At 38.5% G+C, this 15,826-nt stretch overlaps 2 protein-coding genes and 1 long non-coding RNA gene across 5 annotated transcripts in view; 2 read left to right on the top strand and 1 right to left on the bottom strand.

The window, feature by feature from the left end:
• The window catches only part of BDKRB2 (bradykinin receptor B2), a 25,929-nt gene extending 21,275 nt beyond the window's left edge, over positions 1 to 4,654 (top strand). For both annotated transcript variants that reach the window (XM_083837159.1, XM_083837158.1), the window contains one exon: positions 1,695 to 4,654. In XM_083837159.1, coding sequence (XP_083693285.1) covers positions 1,697 to 2,842 — 1,146 coding nt within the window. In that variant the 5' untranslated portion in view covers positions 1,695 to 1,696 and the 3' untranslated portion in view covers positions 2,843 to 4,654. The remainder of the gene's footprint in view (positions 1 to 1,694) is intronic.
• Positions 1 to 7,403, bottom strand: part of LOC310899987 — a 12,734-nt gene extending 5,331 nt beyond the window's left edge. The window contains exons 1-3 of the long non-coding RNA XR_014584755.1: positions 6,167 to 7,403; positions 5,605 to 5,706; positions 5,294 to 5,374 (exon numbers count right to left, since the gene is read on the bottom strand). This is a non-coding gene — a long non-coding RNA (uncharacterized lncRNA). The remainder of the gene's footprint in view (positions 1 to 5,293; positions 5,375 to 5,604; positions 5,707 to 6,166) is intronic.
• A 1,314-nt stretch (positions 7,404 to 8,717) lies between these two features.
• BDKRB1 (bradykinin receptor B1) lies at positions 8,718 to 15,008 on the top strand. 2 transcript variants are annotated; one of them, XM_083837610.1, is made up of 2 exons: positions 8,718 to 9,412; positions 12,043 to 15,008. In XM_083837610.1, exon 2 carries the CDS (start codon positions 12,096 to 12,098, stop codon positions 13,179 to 13,181), a length of 1,086 nt encoding a protein of 361 aa, XP_083693736.1. In that variant the 5' UTR covers positions 8,718 to 9,412; positions 12,043 to 12,095; the 3' UTR covers positions 13,182 to 15,008. The 2 variants fall into 2 exon arrangements, with proteins under 2 accessions (XP_083693736.1, XP_083693735.1); XM_083837609.1 differs by having other exon boundaries at positions 8,721 to 9,412; positions 12,085 to 15,008.
• Positions 15,009 to 15,826: the final 818 nt, after the last annotated feature.

Genomic DNA, 15,826 nt, shown 5'->3' on the forward strand with positions numbered 1-15,826 from the left:
AACCTGCAGCAGTTGTTTGCACATGGAAGATGAATAACAAACATAGATCAGAATATTTCCAATGTTGTATAATATGCACTGCATATGGTGTTTGCTTTCAATATAGAACAAACAAATCCATATCCTCAAGACCTAAAAGCTCCAGGTAACCAGTGTAACCAAACGCATACGTCACTGGACAGGTGTCTACAATGTGTAATGATAGATAATAAACTGGTTCCACCAGCCACCAGCCCATTCTCCAGATGCTGGTTGAAAACATTCAGAAATCTAAAGGATACAGGTGTCTCAAGGCTGAGGTGGTTCTAATAAGGACAAGATGGATGAAGAGTTAGGATACATGCTAGAGGATAGAGATATGTTCCTGCGGCTAGATATGGGCTTGAAAAGTTTTGGGTTTGGAAAGATAAACTTGGAGAATGAGAATATTTATGTTACTGTCCAGTTTATGCAAATATTGTCCTTTACTTAAGTTATGAAAGACTGGAAATGTGCATTGCTGTCATTTTGGTTTGTGCTCATTAATCTATTTTTGAACTGCCCTGTATTTCAAAATTCTCAGTCCCACTTGCCTGTTCTATCCAGTTGACCTGTACTGCCTGACAACTGTGCTATAAATTTGGTAGAGAGTCTTTGTTGTTGCCTCTACTGTAGGTAGTGAAATGCCATCTTGATCTTTGCTTTTGGTTCCCAAGCACTACAGTACTTAATTCAAAACAAATACACAGAATATGGCCATCATCTTTCAGGAATTCTGAATCTAACAGCCAAATGTCTATGTGCATATCCAGCACTGACATTTATCAAACAACAAACGCAGTAACTAGAAAACAAATGAGAACCTCATCCTTCCAGGAACTACAAATGTGTCCCCTTTTCACTGTCTTTTCACCAGATGAATCAGACAAATATTTTAGTTAAAAATACATCTGAAAAGCTTCCAGCCAAACCATAATATAAACTGTGGTATTTTAAAGACCTGGAATAAGAAAAACAGTTTTATTGTCACCTAGTCTAGGGAACTATACATGCATACTGGGAAACCAGTCTTGTACTTGAGCATTAATTATCTCAGAAACACAGCAATACAGGTAACACAGTTAACATTTTAATGTTACTAAATGAAACCTGGACACTTAACTACTGTTTAATCCTAGTGACATTGAAGCACATATCTGACATTTAGGCCCTTAAATAGCTCCCTGTAAGACCCTAGACTGTTCTGAATATTTACAGTATAGCACCTGGTTTTCAGATTGTGCTGTTGCACCCGAATTAGCTCACTGTAGCCAGATGGCCACCATCTTTGCGAACCTGCCAACCCACCTACCATGGTAGGAAGGAAGGAAAGGAAGGAAGGAAAAGATAAAGAAAAAAAAATGTAGCTCTAGTGAATAAAGGCCAGCCAATGTTCTCTTCCAGCTTCAGTTAACCTGCTTATTACAATGACAACTGTTGCTTCATCCCTTCTGTTTCACCCCCTTGATTGATCCAAATGCACAGTCCATGGCAGTTTGCTTTTTAAAACCCTCTACAAGCATGCAGGGTGCATACAGAAAAACAAGCCAGAGAATTGTGAGCCTGTTCAATACCACGTTTTTAGGACAGTGGTAAAAGCAGAGCCAGCTTTTCTCATTGTGTCTTTTGCAGCAATGATCTCATTTCGCGTGTTTTTTTTCTTCTTCTCTGCACAGAAATGGTTACCATCACAACTGAAAATGTCACACAACTTTACAAGCTTATGGCCACCGAGGAGTTCACAATCATTCCAGCAGATTTCCACAATGATTCCGAAGTTCATCAGCTGAATGGATACACATGTATAAATTCAGATGCATGGCTATGGCTACAGACTTTTCAGCCTGGATTCCTTTGGTTTATATTTATTCTGGGAGCAATAGAAAACGCCTTTGTCCTTATCGTACTGTGTTTCCACAAGGGTCGCTGCACAGTGGCTGAAATTTACCTAGCAAACATGGCACTTGCTGACCTACTGCTAGTCTGTTCTTTGCCTTTCTGGGCCATTAATATTTCTAATAATTTTCAGTGGCCTTTTGGCCTGTTCCTCTGTAAAGCCGTCAACACAGTCAGCAACATGAATTTTTATTCTAGCATTTATTTTCTGACGCTAGTGAGCATTGACCGCTATCTGGCCTTGGTGAAAACCATGTCTCTGGGACGGATGAGGCGAACTGTCTGTGCCAAGTGGAATAGCTTTGTAGTCTGGATGTGTGCATTGTTCATGTGCTCACCTACGATGGTCTTCCGAAAACTACAGTATTACAAAGAATACAACATCACAGCCTGCTCTCTTGCTTATCCATCCCCCTACTGGCACCCTGCAAACAACTGCCTGCTGAATATTGTGGGCTTTGTGATCCCACTCTGTGTAATTACCTATTGCACTACCCAGATCATCAAGGCCCTACGAAGTAGTGAGTTACAAAAAATGAAGTTAATCCAGACAGAAAGGAGAGCCACCATGCTGGTCCTCGCTGTGCTCTTGCTGTTTGTCATTTGCTGGCTCCCGTTCCAGATCAGCACATTCATCGATACAATCTGCTCCTTGGCAAAAACTTTGAAATGCCTTGAAGAAATCAATGACATTGTGACCCAGATAGCTACCTACTGCGCCTTTAGCAACAGCTGCTTGAACCCAGTCCTATACGTTATAGTCGGGAAGCACTTCCAGAAGAAGGCTGTGGAATTCTACAAGAACTTGCTCCCACAGAGGTGCAGAAAGTCACAGTCTGTGAAGGCAGAAAACTCCCTGGACACTTTAAGAACTTCCATTTCAAGTGAATATCCAAGGAAAAAGTCTGTTTTCCCATTACCACGGTAGCACAATTTGTTCATAGTCGGGGCGGGGATCAAACATAACAGTCTCCACTAATATCCATCTGCTATGGGTCCACAGAATAAACACGTGGTAGCATTCATCATTTGTGGGAAACCAATGGTTTGATCTTAATGCAAACTTCATACAGAGAACTGTTTCTAATGTTATGGACATTTTTCACATTTGAATCATTCTTTGTAGCATATTTATGGTTTTCATGGCTGAATTTTATTTCTTGCATGTTTCATTTGAAATGTTTATATTTCCATGGAATATAAGTGTCTGAATGCACATACAGTTGTCTTATTAGAGTCCCAGTATAGAAGCTATTGTCAGGGTTGTGCAACTACTTATGGTACCCATACAGTTTTGTTAGACTATGTTTTTATAGGAGGGAATCATATTTATGTAAGTTTAAATGAATCCTGTAGGACTATTATTCAAACAGATTTTTAGGTGTGACCCTCTTCTGGACTTTTCCTTTCCCTGCTCCAAAGCAATATGGGTTGCTTGATTTACAAGCTGTGCCTTTTTGCAACTGCTCTGCCTCTGCTAGGTGCAGATTTACATCTGCCTGTATGCATGGAACATAGCTCAGAAAAGGTAATGCAGATAAGGGAGGAAAACTTCAACCAACTTAATGAAGGCAGTAGAGTTTTCTTTGTAGCAGGAGACTCTTTACTCTTTCTGCCACAAGGTAAAAAAAATGTTCACTACGGAGAGCTCTTTTGGGGTGGGTAAATGTTATCTTCATTTATACCTATATGTCAGCTCAGAGACTAGTTTTTTAATGTTCACAAAAACATAATTAATATTCATGTTATTTAATGGAAATATAAATGCTCAGTACAACTGGTATAATCTCACAAGAAGAAACAGAATACAGAGGAGAGCATCACCTAGCTACCTTAGAAATCTAACTGAAGCTAATAGGAGCTTTGAATATTCAGAGTAATCAAAAATGGTATTTTCAGACCCTAATACTACCTAAATTTTATTTATAGAGTTAATATGAGTGATTTTAATACAAAATATCAATTCCTAAATTAGACTGGATTTAAAAATCAAAGGACTTCACACAGAGGAAACTCAGTGTACTGAATAGTCAGTATGCACTTTTACTTATGGGAACCTTGATCTAAAATCAACTTGGAGTTGATCTAAAAGCTTCTTAAACTCAGAGCCTTCATGTTCTCACCAGTTGGAGCACTTAAAACTGGAGCCTTACAACTCCCCCCCAAAACAGAATTTGGTTAGATCACTAAACTCAGACTGTTAATGCATGGCCTTTAATCATCAGAGCTTGAATGGAGCAATAAAGTTCCATTCATGCTGGAAAGCCTGTATTAAATCTTCAAATAATTAAACCAAAGAAATGCTCTAGAAGCTTGTGGATGTGCTATTAAAACTATGGTATGTAGATGACTGTAGATGATTTATTGAAAATTTCTATATGTTTTATTTAATCATCCGGTATAATCCTATATCATAAGTATTTTTAGAGTTTGTTCTATATATTGTCCTAGACGTCTATGATGAAACACTCCAAGCCTTTCTGTTATTTCCAGTATTATCAACATTGTCTTGTTCATGAGCATATTGTTCACACAACCTTTAAATTAAAGGAACTCCATTCAGAGGTTATTGGGGCAATGGAAGAGAATTTTGAGTATTTGGTACTGAGAAGTAAAATATGAAAATGTTATGACTTGTCAAGAATACAATATTAATTTAAAACATGTAAATACATACATGTGTTGTTTTGCTGTGCAGAAAGCATGTACGACAGAAAATAAATGACTTTAAGATATTAAATTTGCTGGCATTTTGTTTTCCAGCCTGAGTCCTTTTACTCAGGAAAGACTTCTGAGAAATGCAACTGTTGCAGATACTTTCCTTCACTTCCTGTTGTACCAACAGAAAGTGAGTTAAAACAACAGAATTTTAGCTACTTTCCAAGTTTGGGGTTGGCTTTCTTTTCAGGGCCCATCTCTGCATGGTGCTGAACACCCTCAATACCTTTGGAAGTTAAAATCTGAATTAAGGCAGCTAAGGATATTGAAATCATTTCACTAGCTTTTCTCTACCCTGGTAGCCTAAGCTTCCATGAAACAGCAAATACTCCTTTTCTTTGTGAGGACCTGGGGTACACAAAAACCTATAGTGCCCTCCATAGCTGTCTGCAGGATGGACCTCCTGCCTAAAACCTTTGCTCCGCTATCAAAACAAACAGATAGTATCAGCAAAGCAAATTCCTTACATTAGGCTCTGCAGATTGTAGAACGCATAATATTGATTTCCAGGTTGCAACTTTCTAGAGTGATCCCACACCGTGTACACTGTGTAGCATTGGCATCTATAATTTATGCAGGTAGGAAAACAAAAAACAAACAAACAAACAAAAAAAACACCCTAGAAATGAATATCCAGTGTAATGTCCAAGCTACATCTTACCTACTGGCAGTTTATGGTCACACTTGCATGCTTTGCTCTGTCACATTCTCAGAGAAACCAGGGAAAACGTGAGACACATTCCTGGGAAAACAAGGACAGACTTTATCCTCAGGATCTCATAGCTGGGGATATCAATTTGTTACTACTTCACTTTTTTACTCTTCTATATCCTGTCCACCTCCCACAGCCTGTCTTCCCTCTTACCTGAGGCTGCCAACTCTTTCATTTAGACTTCAGTCATGCAAAAAGATAACTCCACATTCAGTCTGATAGAGGTGGCTGGGGACCATTGCCAGAGGAACAGCACCTACCTCAACACTCAGTTGACATTTCCGGGATGGAATGATACGGAATCGTTCAGTTGGAAGGGACCTTCAAAGATCATCTGGTCCAGCTGCCTGACCACTTCAGGGCTAACCAAAAGTTCAAGCGCATTACTGAGGGCATTGTCCAAATGCGTCTTGAGCACTGGCAGGCACAGTGCACCAACCACCTCTCTAGGAAGCCTGCCCCAGTGTCTGACCACGCTCATGGCCAACGCATTTTCCCTAATGCCCAGTCTGACCCTCTCCTGGTTCAGCTCCGTGCCGTTCCCTGCCGCCTTGCCATCGGGTGCAGAGAGCGGTGCCTCCCTCTGCACTTCCCCTCCTCTGGGAGCTGCGGGGAGCAACAAGGCTGCCTCTGAGCCTCCTCTCCTGCAGACTGGACAGCCCAAGTATCCTCAGCCTCTCCTCACAGGAAGTGTCTGACCCGGTTTTCTGCCCTCTGGACACTCTCAAGGACCATAACATCCTTTTCATATTACAGAGCCCAGAACCACACACAATATTCAAGGTAAGGCCACACCAATGCTTAGCATAGCAGGAGAATCACCTCCTTGGAGCAGCTGGCTACGCTGATTTTAACACCCCCCAAAATGCAGGTTGCCCCCTCAGCTACCAGGGCATGCTGCTGGCTGATGCCAGGCTTGCTGCCCACCGGCAGCCCCAGGCCCCTTTTTGCCAAGCTGCTCCCCAGCCACTCGTCCCCAGCCTGGGTCTCGGTCCAGTGCTGCTCCATCCCAGGTATGCACAAGAATAATTGTCATCTTTTTACTGTCCTTTTTTTTCAAGTGGATTATTGGCTTCACCTGAAAAGCATAATTAACAGTCTTAAAAGGAGTTGGCACAAACAGCTGATGCTTGTTGTGGGTAGGAAAAGGTTGCTGTTAAGGAGGGACTTTGTTGAGAAGTCAGGAACTCAGTTCAGTTCTCCCAAATTCTTTAGCTGTTTATGTTAGCTATTGGATCATCCTTTCCTTCTGTTCCTCGGTCAGTACATTGTAGGTTCCCGGATTGTACTTGCACCTTCCATATTTTGCTGTTTCAGCCTCTGTAAGCTGTAGGTAGTAGGGCTTGATTATAACTGTTATGTGATGTTGGCAGGATCAGTTTATTAGTAATTGTAATCACCATGCCATTAGTTTAAGTGGTTACAAACCACTGTCTGTAGTATACATAAACAAATCTAGTCAAGCTAAACCAAGGTCACAAGGTCACATCACAAAACTTCTCTCCTGTTCCAGAACAAATGATCATTCATGGAAGATAACTATATTGATATACAAGGCACTTCAATAAAGAAAATCAAAGTGATAATTGTGCCAAAAAGATAATCTGTTCAGATAATTAAAGGCTCCAACTGTGCTATGAGGAAGAAGATTCTAATGGCTGAACTGTTGAACCAAGAGCCAGAACTCCGAAGACCTTTTTTACTCCTTCCACTTCTCTACTCTGTAATGTGTGTAGTAACTGAGCAACCAGTCTTACCTCTGCCTTCATCAATATATTTGTTTAATCTTTCTGATCAGAGAGGCCCAATTAGAGATTTCTAATTCCCTATATGGCCCTAGAGAATGTGTACTTTTTGTAGGGAAGTCAACACAGATGGGATGGCTGAAGATCATGTTAGCTTAAAACATAAAATAATGTGCCCTGAGTATCACAAGTTGAAGGCAACAATAGATGAATGTTTTAATTATGTATACAAATACATTTTTCATTTAATTTTTAATTCTGTATACAGAAACAGATCCTTCATATTTCTTTCATTTGCAGTCCACAATATCTGTGTAAAGTGTAAAATGTTACTAAACCAGTATATGCTTTTCACAGGTTGAAATGAAGACCCAAGTCGCAAAGAAATAAAAAATTAAATCCACTCTTTTTGTAAAGATACCACTTACATGGACTTTTTCTAAGATGTTTAAGAACTGAGCCTATTCATTTCACAATTTCCACCAAATGTATAGAATCCTAATTTTATATCTTTCTTCACTGCTGACAAAAATTTATAGAGATGGCAATAAAAAAAACCAACAGAAAATATGAAGCTGGATTTACAAAGAGGAGTTGGGCTTTGATCCCATTTTGAAATGATGAGTTTAGTAAGACTATGTATTTTATCATTTAGATTTTAGATGCAGCTGCCATTTGCTATTCAGAGTCTATGAGAAAATGTGAATGTTGGCTGCTTTTATAGAGTTAAGTCCAAGCAAGGCTCAATTCCAGACTTCTTTTTATTGCTCAAAGGTTCTTCTTTATGAAAAAAAAAAATCTAAACAAAAATCCACTAGTGTAAGCAAAGAGGAAATTATGGAAAGTCTGTGACGAAGATCTCCTCTTCTATTGCACTTACCTTAGTGAGTCAGAGTGGCTTGCGATGTTTAAAGACTGATCTCCTGTTGGTTATTAGGACTCCTTAGGTCATGTAATAAAAAAAAAAAAAATGTGTTTCAGGTTTTTGCCAAAACAAAAGTTTTAATCAAGATGCCAAAAAAATATTTTGACAGAAGTATATAGCTTCATTTGAGATATATTTTTACACTGCTTCATTTATTTAGTAAAATAAATTTATGTTGAAATAAGATGCTATTTAAATAAAAAATATTTATATCCTTTAAATCTTCAAATTAAATGTGTTTTATGTCTTATCCCATAAGATATCATAGTGCAGCCTTGCATGGTCTTTGATTTTAACTCACTTATCAACCAAGAAAGGACACAAAAGAGTAAGAATTCAGAGAGATGGTGCATTTGTGGGGTCACTAGCCAATGGGAAGAATGCTTTCATATAAGTAAATAATATTCCAGTCCCCTCATAATTTCTCACTGTTCTTTAAAAAGAAGTTGAAAATACCTATTGTTTACACATACGTACTTAAGAGAGATTTTGTATTTAAAAATCTGATATACTGATATATATCTGTTTTTTCTTGTTTTTTTTTTTTTTTTTTTTTAAATATTGCTCTAATAAGAGGACAATTAAAATGAAAAGCATAAAAATAAGTTTATAAACAATTAGTCTCAGGCTACAAACACTGAGGTGATCACGCAAAATGTGGATTCTACATGGGTGCATGTCTGATAAAATACAGCCATCATCATACACTCCTGAGAAGTAACATTCACAGAAATTTGTGTGCTAATCAGCGATAGTGGGGTGCAAAGGACGTCAGTTTTCAAAAACGGAGGAAAGATTTAGTGGCTCCAAGTTTCAGCAGCCCTTCCCAAATACCTCCTCTGCTCTAACCCCAGCTCCTTGGCACAGCCCATCACGTATGCAGTGCCACCTTCCCTCCCCAGGGCTGGCCAAGGAAGGAGCTCCCACCACACTGAAAACTTAGTACAAAGTTTGGCTTTGTTTGTGTTGGCTCTGAGAGGGTGGTTTGGAGCTGTTGATAAAATTGCTATTGTTGCAGACATAGTTAATTACACAAAGGAACTTTTAACTGCCACCAACCTACAGGTCGACGAGACTTTCGTTTATGGTTACATGAAAACAAAATCCAAGGCATATGGCTTATATAATTTCACAACAAGAATGAAATATCTCACATGCCTTGAAAATTACTCCAGCTGACATTTGGAAAAAAAAAATAAAAAAAATCCTAAGGCTTTCTGCCAGATTATAACATCATACACAACATGCTTAGCCAACAAAACACTCAGGCAGCACGACAGCATTCAGTCGTGCCTCAGGACGTATCTTTGAATTCTCTCAGTAATCACTGTACTGCTATTTGCCAACTTTTCCTGAATTTGAAGCTTCACCTACACTTCCAGGAAAGACAAGGACAAGGTATTTCTATCTGTTTTTAATGTTCTGACTTTATTAAAAGTATTTCAAATATATTCTTTTGTGCTCTCGGTTCTGCTGTGTGCAGTCTAGTAAGAGTTTCCCTTTCTCTTTCATTGTGCAGCTGACTTTGAAGGTCCTTCTAATCTGTAAAAATATGTTGCTTCACTTTACGGAATCTCTGTATAGCTGAATATACTTATCGGATTGCAGAATTTTCTCTTTCAAAGTAATCTTTACTTTAAAAATTTTTCCCAAAACTTAAATGTTTCTAGAAGACATGATCCTAACTAGGAATTATTTATTAATCGTAATAGTAGTAATACAGTCAAAGAACATGGAAACTAATCTGAAATGAGTTCAAAGTAGAAAAAAATGTCATTGTTTGCATAAAAGCTGGAATACTGGAATGCATTAAGGCTATAAACTGAAAACCATTCTTGTGGCTAATTGTCAATCAGCTTTAAATACTTCAAAACACAAAAGAAAATTGCCTTTGAAGAAGAAACGAATTAAGCAATTGCAAATGAATTGCATTTTCTTTCAACAAGAAATCTGGAGCTATAAGTTCATGTAGGTTGTGGCTTGTGGTAGCTCTAGGGCTTTAGCTAGTAGACTTTGAAGAAATTTATCCCAGTAACACAAGCTCTACAGAAACTTCATGTACAATTGCTACCTGAACAAGTCAGATTTAGCTACGGCTAAAATCTCAGTTGCAGTGACAAGTAAATATTCCCATAGTTTTTAATATAGTTCACCATGGATGAATTTGGGGCTGTAGCACACAGATGCCATATGAAGTGCACAAACTGACTGACATTAACTGATAGCAAGAAAATATCAGGAAATGGGCAAGCAAGGAAAATAAGCATGTCTTTTTCCTCTGCATTTAGTAACAGTAATAATTCTGTTTACAAAAGGAAATGTTTAACTAGTGTCTTTCTACATTGTTTTTGACATGTATTTTTGACATACAATGATACAGATTTTCTTCTATTACCATCCCACCTTAACCAGTCTCCTGCTATGACAAAGGTTAGACTTCTGCCCCCTTGATGCTGATCAGTCATTCATTTACTCTATGCACCTTCTTTGCAGTTTTAGATCCTCCCAAGTTATCTTAGATTGCACGAGATGTTCAGTGAACTAGGTAACACTGTGACTGCTGTGAGGGAAGGTGTGTAAAGCCATGGAGCTGTGCTAGCTTGAATTGCAGCCCAGCCCCCTGACAAGCCTGCCAGCTTGAGCATGGTTATGAACTCAAATAAAACTTGACTGTGCACTTAATTCTACAATGATGAAAAACGGTCTGTGCGTTAGGTACTGATTTGTATGAAGTGGAATATTAGTACTCCTTTAATTCCTTTCTCCACCACAGAGATATGTACTGCATATTGCCCAGTCATCACTGAGGCTGTACATACACGTAAAAGAGACAAACCGTGACCTTAAATGCTCTTTCCAGAAGCTCTATCCTTAGCTATCTTTGGTGTAAAAACTGAAAGAGCAGACAAATAGTTGTAAGAGGAAGTTAACATTCAGGATAACTGATTGCAAAATACCGTATTTTTAAAAAAAAATATTCTTTTTTTATGACTGACACGCTTTCCTTGCATATGAAATACAGAAATGTAAGATGTCACCACAGACTCAGTAACCTCTTGCCTACTTAAACAATTCTAAGAGTCAATGCCTGTAATAGACAAGATCCAGGTAATATGGTTGTGCATGACAGCACTGGGAGAATAAAGTCTCTGCAGGAAGCAGCGCTGGTAATTTGGTGGAGTTTCATAGGGGTATAACGTTTTATCCATGCTCTCATTCCTGCGCAATCTCACACTGAGTTACCATTACCACAGAGAAGCAGATGTATTTCCAATGCTATAAAACACTAAATGCTTTGGAGTCTGGGGTTGTCTCTTTCTCCAGCTGAATTCAGGTGGAATTTTTTGAACTGGAGCTGCCTCTGTTTAGACAGGAAAAGCACAATGAATTTGGAGCTGCAGAGGCATTCCCTCCAGGCAGGATTTTGAGCACATGGTTTAGGAGAAGTGTGTGTTTTATTATTACAACTGCTGACATTTGAGGGCAATAAACTGTCTAATCTAGCAGTAATTTTAATCCCAAAGTTTGGGATGGAGGAACTGACAGAGAAGAAGAGAATGCAAATTTAACCAAACAAGTTACGCACACAGACAGTGATTAGCAGTCCCAGACATGGCAAAACTGGCACCATCCTGCCAAAGTTATACATAGCACAGAAGAGTGTATGAGAAAGGGCAGGACAAGTTGCAAGCCTTGCATCATGTCACCAGCATGACTGTCCCTACTCTCAGGGAGCTGGAATTCTGGTATTTCTGTTGCTCTCACCAGTCTGGAGGAGACATACAGAGTTACTTACACTAAACTGGTACACGCCTTCCTCTCTGCAACTTTAAACAGTGGCAACAAAGAGAGGAAATTTCATGGGATGTAGAGGAATTTCCATTGTTACCAATTTGTGAATATTTCTCACCATTGCCCACAAGAATCATGGATCGATCTAGCCTATAAAATCAATGAGCACTAATAAAGAATTTCCAGCAGTTAAACGTCTGTTGCAACTTTTAGAACGTTATGGCTCTTTTTTGCAGTCCTTTCCTCTCACTTCAAAGATGTTCTACTGTTCATTTCAGAATTTTGAAAAATGACTGAAAGTCCTCTACTGAATGTTTCCTTCTCAAACCAAAGTGAAAACAAGAGCAACTTAACCAGCTGCCCAGACTTGAATGACTGGTGGGAAATTGTTTACTACGTAGTACCCAAGTACATCAGCGCCATCTGTATTATCGGAATGCTTGGAAATTTGCTCGTTCTTGTCATTTACTCACTGTACAAGGGCCCCCTGAAGACAGCTGAAATCTACCTTATGAACCTAGCTGTTGCTGACTTTATCTTCCTCACGTGCCTCCCTTTCTGGGCAGAGAATGTCAGGAACAAGTTTAACTGGCCATTTGGCAATTTCCTTTGTCGTAGCACCAGTGCATCCGTTCACCTAAACTTGTATACCAGCATTTACTTGCTAGTGGCAGTCAGCATGGATCGCTATTTGACTTTTGTTCATACCTTGACACACGGAAGGATACGGAACAAAACCATGGCCAAAGGGATCTGCTTGCTCACCTGGTTCTTTGGAATCCTTGTCAGCATCCCAATTTTTACATTTCGGACTGTGAAACACTTTCCCCAGTGGAATATCTCAGCATGTATTTTGGACTTCCCCGACCCGTTGTGGGCAACAGCCGAGCGCCTGGTATTCAGCATAGTGGGGTTTGCATTGCCATCTATAGCAATCATCTTCTTCAATTTCTCTACCATTCGCTCCCTACAAGAACACACAAGGGAACGAAGAGCACTCAGGACACAGTGTTGCAAGAATGACAAAGACACGAAGGCCACCAGGCTGATCTTCTTAGTGGTGCTGATGTTTCTTTTGTGCTGGACTCCATACCATCTTTTTACATTCCTTGATATATTATTCCAGATGGAAGTGGTCAAAGGTTGTTTCTGGGAAGAACTGCTCAACTTTGGTGAGCAGTTTAGTTCTACTCTGGCTATCACCAACAGTTGCGTTAACCCTATAATTTATGTCTTTGCTGGGAAATATTTCAGACAAAAGGCCTCAGAAGTTTTTTCACAGTTTTTCCCCTGTGGTTTTTTTTTGAGCTGGGTATCACTCAAAGAGAAGTCTTCAGATTTCAACATGTTTCCAGCCAAAATTAGTATAAAATAATGATTTTCATTTCCATCTTCATTTTGATAATTCAACTTATTTCAAATGGCATTAAAAGTGAACATGAATTGCACTGATCTAGTATTCATGGACTAAGTTAATTATTTATTAAAGTAAATCACTTCACTGATTATTTGCCCCAGATTTGTATTTCCTTTTCTGTGTTACCCATCCAAATGCATAACATGTGATACAAGTATTTTATACCAAATGATCTAACCTGTTTCATTAATTACCAGTGACTGGAAAGAAAAGCTCTTTGACAGTGTATCAGAAGTCTGGTTTCTTTACAGAACACTATACATTGAAAAATTTACTACACTGTATCTATGATGACAACTATTATACCACCAATAACACTATGCAAAATATTATAATGTGTATTACAGAGCAAATATGAGCTTAATCTCCAGCTGACAACTGCAATGATAAAACAGCTCCCATTATTTTTAACAGTATTTTAAATGGTTTGTATTTTCAATGTAGCATATAGAAAGTTTGAAGAACCGTTTGTTCATTTCAAATGTATATGGTGCATAAATATTGTATAAGACACTGTACCACAAAGGAAGTGTACATGAGTTGTAATAAAAAGCAAAACAACATGGTATCATTCTCAAACTCTGACAATTTTTTGGATCCAGTAAAATGTTACATAACCACTCATGAAGTAGGCAAGGATTCTTTTTATTTTCTGTATATGAAAATATCATTGATGGCCATCGATACTCTATTATTTTGGAATATTTTTCATCTGAGGCAAATCCTTAGATACACACTTATATTTTTATGAATCAAAAATAGTAAACTGCATAACATCCCATTCCACCTTAACGTTCTTCTTTTTCACAGTATTTTGTCTTTTGTCTCTTTCCCTATTCCTTTGGGCAAGATCAATATATAGGTCTGTGATTAAAAATCCTTGCTTCTACCATGGTATTAACTCTATTAATAGTAGTAATAATAATAATAATATAACAATATGCCAGACAGGAGATAAAGAAGGAGGATTTTTTTCCGTCACAGCCACAGTTGTTGAACAGACAATGCAGCTGAGATATCTGTTCCCATAACTGTAAAGCAAATATATGTGCAGACACTGGAAGAGGAAGAAAGGAGATGTATTTATAGGGAAGTCTGTCCAGCCAGAAGGATACTGAGTGCAGAAAGGGGCATACAAGCATACCGTTGTATAATGTTTTATTTACTTATTATAAACCCTGTTCAGACTTGTACTCACTGTAATGGTGTTTCCATTTTGAATATGGAATTAATTTCTTATTTTATTATAGAAATCTACGCATTCAACATGACAATAAGATTAATGCTCATTTTTAATGATTTCTCGTGAGTTAAAAGTCTACTTCCTGCAATGATGGGTTAAGTGTAAAGGGTGGATTAAAGAGATCAGTGAGGAAAAATCATTCACAACTTTATTAGTTTCACTCTTTTGTGACCTTTTTTTATTTCAAATAAATGTTAGAGTTAGACATTAGCAATCACAACGGTATGTGAAGTCTGGTGAGTCATCTGAGATAAGGAACCTAATTCCAGTCTATTGTAAAATACTGAACACACCATTTATTTCATACAACCCCATCTGAAGCCTTAATTCAAATAAACTCCCAAACAGAGATATAGCCTGAAGGAAATAAATAAATAAATAAATAATGGGGAAAAAAAAACAAGAAAAAAAAAGAAAAAAGTGCATAAACAGAAGTGCCATTTCCCCAACATGCACGGGAAACCTTAAAAGGGAAAAGTATCTTGTGTGCACTACCTCTTGTCCATGTTAAGCATTGTACACAAATAAAGGGAGAAACACTTCTTGAGCACTGTGTTGTTTTTATAACATGAACTTATAGACTGAAAATCTGACTGAAATCTAAAATTAATGAAAAGCGGCCCATATATTTCAATACAAATGTGACAAGGACCTTTGTGAAAGTGTTGCTTCTATTCTCCTATGAAGAAAGGCTGAGAGAGCTGGGGATGTTCAGCCTGGAGAAGAGAAAGCTGCAGGGAAACCTTGTTGCGTCCTTTCGGTACTTAAAAGGAGCTTATAAAAAGATGGACAGTGACTTTTTACATGGGCAGGTAGTGATAGGACAAGGGGGAATGGTTTTAAGCTAAGAGGGGAGAATTAGATTAGAGGTTAGGAGGAAATTCTTAACTCAGAGGGTGGTGAGGCACTGGCACAGGCTGCCCAGAGAAGCTGTGGGTGCCCCATCCCTGGAGGTGTTCAAGGCCAGGCTGGATGGGGCTTTGGGCAACCTGGTTTGGTGAGAGGTGTCCCTGCCCATGGCAGAGGGTTGGAACTGGATGGTATTTAAGGTCCCTTCCAACCCAAGCCATTCTATGATTCTAAGAAAATATTTTTCATTCATAAAGTAAAAAATTGATCAGCTTCTCTCATTACTGATTGTGTGAGTTGTATTAATATAGAAAAATATGGACAGCAAATGCAATTTACTGCACAGCAAATGCAAAATTCTATATTTAATCAGAAATTATCCACTGCCCAGAAACAGGCTGCCAAGTGGGAGACTAATAGCAGTTCAGCTGAAAAGGATCCGTGGATTAAAATTTGAACATGCCCCAGGATTGCCATGCTGTTTCTGCCTTGGATGTGTACACTACAACAG

Source organism: Anser anser, assembly GCF_964211835.1.
Source record: "Anser anser genome assembly, chromosome: 5".
In the NCBI taxonomy this organism is placed as follows: Eukaryota; Metazoa; Chordata; class Aves; order Anseriformes; family Anatidae; genus Anser; species Anser anser.

Excerpts from the sequence above, each read along its gene's own strand:
- BDKRB1 (XM_083837610.1), top strand. The coding sequence starts at position 12,096 with ATGACTGAAAGTCCTCTACTGAATGTTTCCTTCTCAAACCAAAGTGAA.